Consider the following 9,883-nt stretch of genomic DNA (forward strand, 5'->3'; position numbering starts at 1 on the left):
TGGCTTATATCAACAAACAACCATTTTAAGTTTTTATATTACATAAGTACTGTGTATTGACTTGGTTGTTTGCTTTCTAATTATAGTTGATTGGTTTGGTTAATTGAATGATTGGATGCTTGTATGGTTAAAGATTAAATAAAGAAACTAAGTTCTTGAGTGCTTAAACAAATAAGTCATGAATTGGTTAAAAGAAATAAAATAAGTTTAAGAATTCTAAAAATGAATTAAAAGAAATTTTTAAAAGTCAATTCACCCCCCCTCTTGGGAAGCTATTCCTAATTTCAAGTTCAATCACAACCAGTGATTGAGTGAGTCTCCTCCACCCATCAATAATCATATGCTATAAATATATATTAATAACAAGATTATTATTAATTAATAAATAATATAATATTATTTTAGTTACTATAAAGTATTCAATTTTTTTTTTAAAATCAATATAAATATTATTTAAAATTTAAATTATGAAAATGTTAATATTTTATTTAAAATATATTTAAAAAATATATATATTAGTTATTATAATTCAATTCTGGATTGAACAAGTATTATTTATTAATTTAAATTAACATTAAATAAATTAAAAATTTTAATTTAATTAATAATATTATTTTTATCATAATTTAATGTAATAGTAATATGTTATAAATATATACTAATAAATAATCATTACTAATTAAAATAGTAATCTTATATAATTTTTTAATAGAAATTTTAGATTTTAATTATAAATAATTAAAATAATTATTAATATAATTTTAATAAAAAATAAAAATATTTAAAATTTAAAATATGTTTAAAAATAATTATATGGTACCATATAATAAAAGTAAGTATCCAAATACCATTTACTTTAAATACGAACAAACATCATTTATAACTTTCAACACTTTTTTAGTTTAACAATTATTATCCACACTTATTAAATTGAGCACTTTTTTTTAAAAGCATTTTTATATAAGTAGTTGCAAGTATATGTATAAATTATACTAAAAAAACAAAAAATATTTAGAGCTCATTAAATTAGATAAATTTGTTATATACTTTTTTTTTAGTTTTTTTAAGAATTATAAAATTGCAAGTTTATTTTTCGCCTTTTCAAAATTTAGATTAGAAATTAGAGAATAAAGGATTCCTTTAGTTGTGAAAATAGTTAGGCAATCCCACTTAATTGTTTTTTACTGTTTTCAAAAATTATATAAGAAATAAAAAGTTATTAAATAATAAAAAAGATATTTTTCGTCTACCTTAAAAAAATTTAAAAATTTAAAAATAAGGTAACCTTTTTGTAGCTATTTGAAAAAATAAAAATAAAAATAGAACTCTTTACCACAAAAGGTAGTGCCAAAAATTTTGTTTTGTTTTCTATTTTTTTTATAAAAAATATCAAAAAACAAAAAAAATAAGTTAGATTTTTTTTTTTTAATTCTGTAGGAAAATAAAAGTGAACAATGAAAATTTTCTTGCATAATTATACTGATCTACATAGCGTGTTTAGTTATGGAAAACATTTTTATTTTGCATTTTATGATTATAGATTGAATTTCTTCCAAATCCATAAAAAAAAAAAAATCAAATTAAAGTCAAAATGTACGATCCGAGATATTAATTTATATAAATTTTTAAAATTAAAAGATAAGTTGTGTCTTTTCAATTATTTTGAAATCTATAAATAAAAAATAGACTGTATCTATTTGATTTGCACATTTAAACAAACCCATTATTTTTTACCATTCTATTAGGTTGAAATTTTATAATTCATTAAATAAAAGATATAAAATATTTTCTACAACTAAATCAGGCATAGATTTCTTTATTTTTATTTTTTTTGGCCGTAGGATATGTGAAATTATGTTACTTGATGGAAGTTATATATTATCTTTGTGGGGGGAAAAAAAAGACAAAAATGAAAAAAATAATTCCCACAAACGAAATGGTTGAATTTTATTGCTCACGCAATTATAATTTTTTTTTTTTTTTTTTTTTTTTTTTCAAGAAAGCTGCGAGTACAAACCGTATATGCAAGGCTGTACTCTACTCAATGACCCACAAAACGAAAGTGACAGAGATAAAGGCAGAGGTGACAAAAAGCCCCCCCTGTTTCTTACGCATTGCTATCAAACCATCGTTTGGCTGCTTCCAGTTCCAGGCTATGCGCACCACCACCCCACCAATTATCAGAGCTGTTCCCACTTCCCCACAAAAAAAACAACACAAAGAAAGATAACTTGCATGCATTGGTGCAGAAAAAAGAAAAGCAAAAAACCAAATTGAAAAACTTCATTAATTAACCAGAGGCTGTGTCAGAATTGCGCCGTGACAATGCACACTGCTGGGCTCAAACGGCACCCTCCAAGCTGCAGGACCTGGGACCCTATCGTCTTCTTTCTCCTCTGCTTTCATGCGATCATCATCATCATCATCATCATCGTCTGGCTCGCTCTCTGTTTCTTCTTCTTCTTCTTCTTCTTTTTCCATTAAATGGCGATCATCTTCATATGGTTCGAGGTTGTGATCATCATTATGATATTCTGTGGGGTCCGTCTGGGAGAACATCTTTAACACGAGGCGGTTGTGGGACCTGTGGGCTTCCATGCACCTGTGGTTCTTCTTTCTCTCCATTCTAATGATCAGCCTTCCATCGCTCGTGTACTCTCTGATCAGGTCCCACGGTCCCTCACCCGCACGTCCCAGCTGCGGTATCGGCGGCGGGTATTCGGCCATCCTCGCCGTTTCGCACCGTCGATGCCAGGTCTCGCGGCGGCGAACGGAGGGCCTGGATTTCGTCTCGGCTACTCCAGTTATGATTTCGTGCTCAGGACAACTCATCATCATGTAAACCCCGTTCTCTGCCCCTATCAAATCGTCCATCGCAGGGTACTGTGCCCCCGGCCATTGCTCAGAATCCAATGACTTGAACAAAGAAGAAGAAGAAGAAGAAGGAGCAGAAGAAGAAGGAGCAGAAGGAGGAGAAGGAGGAGGAGGGGAAGGAGGGGGAGGAGGAGGAAGCCGAGAAGAAGGCGATGATGAAACGACGTTGGCATCGTTGATACTAGGATTGCGTGCGTTCCGATTCTGATGTGCGTCGGTGGTAGCAGGAGAAGGACTTAGGGTTTTGAGACCTTGCAGGAGGATATAACGTTCGGAACAGTAGAGAATCGTAGTTTTGACGAGGAAAGTTGGTAAGCATAATAAAGGCCACAATATAATGCCGTAAAAAGCTGAGACTACGGATTTCATGGCGCAAAGAAGCCCTTCCCTGGACATTAATGCCATGCTTCTCCTTCTTCACTCTCTTCCAAACCCTAGCTTGGTTGCTGCTTGAGGGGAAAGATAACCGCCGCTTACAAATTAATTAAACTCCCAAAAATTAATCACCGCCTTACTTAACCTGCAGAAAATGAAAAAGGAAAAAACAATAGGCAAAAAGGTTCCGCCTTATTAATGGAAAATTATTCTTTCACTTTTACTTTAAACAGGAAAGTAAATCTATGTAGTATATGACATGGGTTTTGGGTGGAGTTACTAGTATCCAACACGTCGTGATATATTTGGATACGTGTATTGATGCTTATTAACACGTTTGCTTACATGCACATGAACTGTGGTTCATCCTCTTTCTAGTGAGGTCTTATAAATAAAAGTAAAAATAAAAATAAAAATAAAAATAAAGGACCCTGAGGGTACCATGTGGCATTTGTTTATTGGTCGGCGCACATATTTAATGGTAATTAGGGATGTTTAAGTTTTTCTTCTAGTGCGTAACACTCAAAACATATGTGAAAAATTAAAAATTTCATTTAAAATGGTTGTCGTTTAGTTGATTATTTCATATATATATATATATATATATATATATATATATATTAATATTGCAAACTCGTGATACTTCATGTTTGTATTGTAAACATGCTTAGCTCAAGTCTATAGAAGAGGATTCGGAGCACATCTAATACCAGGCAATCCATTGGACAACCCCTTAAAAAATTTCTATGCCCGTAGATTGAATGTAAAAATTAGCCAATATCATTAACTCAACTAAAATTTAGCATGTTATCATCTCAGGCGCGTCGCTTCACGCCCTAGTTGAAAAAGAAAAATATCTAGGTAGTAAGAGCATGACATTCATGCTGGCCCCTTAGTTAATCATTAGTTCTGCAGTTTAGGTGTATGCATGGGCTCCACACGAATCCGACAAATTATAAGTACTAAAAAGTTATACAATTATCACGGGTAGATCGTGCACTTCAAAATTTGAATATTTTGTCAGGTAAGATAATGTGTGCACACTAATCAATATCTTTAACTGAAGGCTTCAAGTAAACTCGATTATTGTTGTAAAGCACTTAAATAAAGAAACAATTTAAATCTCACCAATCTACCAACCCACAACATCAAATCGTTAGAGTTAATATCTATATATACAAATAGCTAGCGCAAAATATCTTGGAATTGGATGTTAGTTCATTTGACGTGCATTGCTTTTGTTGAATCTTGTAGCATCATCCAATTCATTTGGGATGACGACAAAAGCGTAACACATTTGTAAGTGATCAAAAGAATAAAAGGGGGCATGAAAAAATGAACATCTAAAAAGCTCCACAAAACTAACAATAAATCACTTTATTTTGAAGATTTTACACATAGAAGGGCTTTCAAATATTTTGGCACAACAAGTGCTCCTTATAAAAATATCAAAGGAAAAAAAATGGTCATGATCTTTGTGATCTATGTGATTGCATGAAAAAAAATTAAAAAGAAAGAAATTTAGTCAATAAGTTTTTAATTGTTTCCTTTACCGTGCTTAAAAAAATCAAGATCCTTTAGAGCCATTCTTCTATGGAATTTTATGGAATTGGATTTTTTTTTTTTTTTTTTTTAATTTCTCCCCTCCACATGCACCTTTTTTCGTGGTTACGCTGGCAACATATTATTATCATATGTAGCTAAGTGGAGAAACTCTAGAAGATCCACTTTCATTTAATAAACATGCAGATGAACAGAAAAATTAATGTATGTGAGGCTGCTATTGCAACGTTAATTGAAAGGATAAGCAAGGAAGATTAATATCATATGACAAAAAAAAAATATAAGATAAAGAAAAAAAAGTAAAATTGACATTGACCCATTCCAAAATTTACTATTTAAAAATTTTCATTTTTGATGGAAACAAATAGAGCCAAAAACGATATGTGAAGATAAATAAAAAAAATAGAATTGCAAAGTAAACTCATAGAAACAAGAATCACAAAGTTATGGTCATGCAAAAAAAAGAAAAATGAAAAAAGAAAGCTTTAGAAAAAAATAAATTACTTAACGTCTATCATTTATGAGGACAAAAAAGATATAGAACTCTTGCACTAAGAACATTAACTATATTTTAGGCTCTACCTTCTCTTTGCATCAAAAGGAGAGGAAGAAAATGGACAACCCAGAAAAGAGAGAAACTCTCTCGCTTGATTTCCCTAAGAAAACATACTCTCTCTCGCTCTCTCCCTCCCTCTCTCTCAATAAAAGCCCCACACCTCAGTGCCTACTTCTCCCATTCGATGAGGTACTTATAGGCAGTCTCAAGGAATTGGGGTTGGATTAAATAAAAATTTAAATGCTAAAAAAAATTATTAATATGAGGGTTTTATGGTCTATCACTTAACTGGTCAAAGCAACTCGCACAACTTTTTGATGACAATAGTTCTCCACTAGCACTAATATGGATTCCAGCTATTAAAATCGCCACATGTCAAGCATCAAATAAGTCTTAGGGAAAATCCGAATCGTTTTCCGTCAATATTTCCATTTATTAATGCGCAATTCACTTAGTATTGTTGCAAAAATGATAATTTTTTTCTTGAATGCAATGAACTATTGATCAAGTTTGCACTATATTAACCAATTTACCATTTCCTCTAGCACATAGCATTGGCTTATTAGCGATTCAGCCATTATATGGCATGTATTTTACATTCTTAAAAATATTATTTTTATTACATCAACATGTTCCCATTCACTATGTAATAATGTAAAAAGATATTTGAGCTTTTCACTTCTATGTTTTAGACGTGCAGTAAGTATAGAGAAGTTGTAGATTAATTTTTAAGATGTGCCTCTTACATAAGTAAATATAAATATAAAAATATACCACTCCAGTGGACACATAGAAAAGTTTAAAAATTGTTTTAAAATTATTTAATTAAAATACAATGAATATATAACTAGTGAGAAAATATTCGTTAAATTGAGTGCATACACCGGAACCAATATGATTTTACCATATATAAAAAAATTAATTATGACTCCTTAATTTAGTTAAAATACATGCACATGGCCAAATCATGCCAGTTCTATTATATACACTCAGCGTCCTAATAGTTTCTCATAACAAGGAGGGATGCCCACAAGTTTTATTTAACCATGTATGATGCTAATGAGGAAAATACACGTACTTATATTATAAGGCACCTCAATGTTTTAACTATTTTCAAACATTTAGTGGAAATGATAGAAATATAGTTATGTCAATTAACTGACTATTAATGTAAACCTTTTAAATATGCTCTATTCCTTACCAATTTCTCGTAACGATCAAGTAACCTATATGACGCAAGAAAAAGTAATTTAATAATATATATGAGAGGACGAGCAACTTCGTTACATGAAAGAAATAGTATTAATCTAGAAACCAAATTGGTTACCTTTCAATGGGGTGCATCCATCGATATTGAACTAGGCATCCTAACTTCACTTCATAAACCAAATGCACACATAGGTGCACCATAATTACGAAGAATGAGGTTGGAAAGATCATCACTACAAGAAAACTGGTTATTAGTGATGATTTTAAACGTCACTAATAATAATAAAAAAAATCGTCACTAATAATATTAGTTATGGTTTTATCAGTATTAGTGACGATTATAAATTTGTCATCATGTCTGCGGATACTAATAATTATTAGTGACAAACAATTCAAACTGTCTCTAATAGTGGGGTATTAGTGATGGAATACAACCATCACTAATATCGTAAGACTCGCACTATAAATCATACATATTTTTTACTCAAATTCATCACTAAAGCCGAAATATTAGTGATGGTTTTAATAACCGTTACTGCTATGACACTATTAGTGACGGTCAGTAAACCGTCACTGATGTTACGCTTTTAGTAACGGTTATCAAAACCATCATTAATAATGTACTATTAGTCACGATTGTAAAACCGTTACTAATATTGTACCTTAGTGACGAATTTGAACCCAGAAAATATGGTGACGATTTTAGAGTTTTAGTGACAGTTTTTAAACCGTCACTAAAAGTTCATCCTGCTATTATTACTAACAGTTTTGTAAACCATCAGCAATACTTTGAAATAATTTTTTTTTTGGAAATTCTTGTAAAAACCTATAATTACATTGTAGCATACATAAAATTAAACCAGAATTAATAAAACATTCATAAAATATTAAAAATTCAAATACAAATTATTCAAATTTCAAATACATATATACAAATACAAATTGAAATTAAAAAATAAAAAATAGTTCTATTCAAGTAACAAAGAATACAAGAAAAGGCAAAATTAAAGTTATGCACATCCAACTCGACTATAGTGCCTATCATTGTTGTAGTGGTGTGACAACCGCCAACCTTGCAAAATAATAATTATACAAGAAATTAGTATACATTGTTATAGTATATATGTATATACTATAATTAAATATGATTTGATAGCAAAATGATCGAACATTAGGACCTAGTGTAAAAAAATGATACAATTGTAAATAACTAAATTTGATCAGTTGAAAGTCACCTACTCGGTTTGGACCTCTTATGACCCAATTGTAGGTTAAGTTTACTAATTAGTTTGTTTTTATTCTAACTTTACTTTTAAGTGGGGAAAAAGCTCTCCGAGTGGAGTTTTTGGGTATTGTCAGATCCAGCACGTCTAGTTCGATGTGACGGACGTGTTGGGACTAACCATGCTCGGCTTGGACCTCGTATGCCCGAATTGGCCACATGAGTGGTTAAAATGAACTAAGTGTACTAAGTTCACCTCTAAGCGCATAATTTTCAATTGGAATGAAGTTTTTGGGCACCGTCAGATCCAGCACATCCTGTTCGATGTGACGGACGTGTCGAGATTGATCACGCTCGATTTGGACCTTGTATGCCCGAATTAGACACATGGGTGGTTAAAATGAACTAAGTGTACTAAGTTCACTTCTAAGCGTATAATTTTCAATTGGCATGAAGTTTTTGGGCACCGTCAGATTGGGCACGTCTAGGTTATAAAGTTTCTTCTAATTAGGGAAAAAGCTCTTGGGGAGAAGTTTTTGGGGACCGTCAAATCTAGCATGTCCGGTTCGATGTGACGGACGTGTCGAAACTAACCGAACTTAATTTTGACCTCGTATGCCCTAATTGGACACTTGGGTGGTTAAATTCAACTAAGTGTACTAAATTTGCCTCTAAGCGTATACTTTTCAATTGGCATGGAGTTTTTGGGGACCATTAGATTCGTTACATCTAGATCAATGTGACAGATGTGTTGTAGAGACCCAAAAAATATAATAATAAAAATAATAAAAAGAAGGAAAATTCGGTTTGGGAAGCCCAAACCGTCGACGGTTTGGTGAGAATCGCAAAAAACCATCGATGATTTTCTTTTTACCACGGCTCGGTGATAGGTAAAACGGTGAAAAGGGGCAGGTTAAAGCCCAAACCGTTGATAATTTTTTAAACAGTACAGAAAACCGTTGATGGTTTTCTCTGCAGTGGGCGTTATAAAGGAAACCTGCGAGTCATTTTCATTAATCAAAACAATTTTTTTTCTCTCTCTCTCTCTCTTCCATAAACCTAAAAACCCCCCTTCATTCTCTCTTCGATTCTGGTTTTTTTAAAGCTCAGATTGACGATCAGAAACAATCACGAGGTTGCTAGGAAGATTCTCTGTAACTTAGGAGAAGTAGATTTTTAGTTTGGGGTTTCGAGGCACCATCCCAAAATCAGGGTAAGTGGAGTATTTTAGAGTTTTAATGTTAATTTGGAGTATAAGAAACCTAGGAAGTGTTAAACAAAAATTATTCTGGAGGTTGTGATAAATAATTTGGGGTAAATGTGAATTTCAGGCTTTTGGGCTGCGAACACCAAGGAGTGTATAATTTAGGGTGTTAGTGGACCTTTTACTAAGGCAGGTAAGGGGATGTGTTAGTAATGTATTTATGGATGAAATAGTACTCTGGTATATGTATTCGATGTGGTATGTATATATCCATAATGACTTCCACTGTTAGGTTTGTGTATATGAGAATGACTGTGTACCCAGTACCCACTTTGGGTCGAGATATGTATAAATGGTATCAGAGGTGTTGATGTAGCCAATATGTGATTATTATGTTTTATTAATATTAAAAAATGGTATAAAAATTGGGGCATCATAGTTTGGTATCAGAGCCTAGGTTGTTAGGTTCTGTAAACTATAGTCAATAACGGAATACAATACCAGAGTATAGGAATTGATTTTGATGAAATAGTGGATGGATATTGACGAGATATGAGTTAGTTGTTGTTAGAGGATGAGATTGGAATTTAGGGTTCCAACTTGCGACCTGGAGTGGTTGTTTCTGTGTTTTTCCTAGGGTGACGACTTCTGGAAAATTATAGATACTATCGTCGGTTCTTGTTTCTACGTGGTAGGATTGAATCTTAAATGAGGATTTTGTATGTTAAGAGAAATGTTATTGTAGAATATCTTGTGGGTTTTAGTATGCCGAGTGTGTTAGTGAGTTATGATGAAAGAGTTCTAAATCAGTTTTATATCATTTGTAGGATGGATCCAAGGAGTAGTAGTGCACATGCTGGGGGTGATGATGTAGGGCCAT

At 32.1% G+C, this 9,883-nt stretch overlaps 1 protein-coding gene across 1 annotated transcript; it reads right to left on the reverse strand.

The window, feature by feature from the left end:
• Positions 1-1,922: 1,922 nt before the first annotated feature.
• LOC131162341 (uncharacterized) lies at positions 1,923-5,547 on the reverse strand. The gene is made up of 2 exons (XM_058118707.1): positions 5,395-5,547; positions 1,923-3,394 (listed from the first exon to the last, which is right to left on the reverse strand). Exon 2 carries the CDS (start codon positions 3,277-3,279, stop codon positions 2,287-2,289), a length of 993 nt encoding a protein of 330 aa, XP_057974690.1. The 5' UTR covers positions 3,280-3,394; positions 5,395-5,547; the 3' UTR covers positions 1,923-2,286.
• Between the last annotated feature and the right edge of the window lie 4,336 nt (positions 5,548-9,883).

This window comes from Malania oleifera, chromosome 8 (genome assembly GCF_029873635.1).
Source record: "Malania oleifera isolate guangnan ecotype guangnan chromosome 8, ASM2987363v1, whole genome shotgun sequence".
In the NCBI taxonomy this organism is placed as follows: domain Eukaryota; kingdom Viridiplantae; phylum Streptophyta; class Magnoliopsida; order Santalales; family Ximeniaceae; genus Malania; species Malania oleifera.

Excerpts from the sequence above, each read along its gene's own strand:
- LOC131162341 (XM_058118707.1), bottom strand. The coding sequence starts at position 3,279 with ATGGCATTAATGTCCAGGGAAGGGCTTCTTTGCGCCATGAAATCCGTA.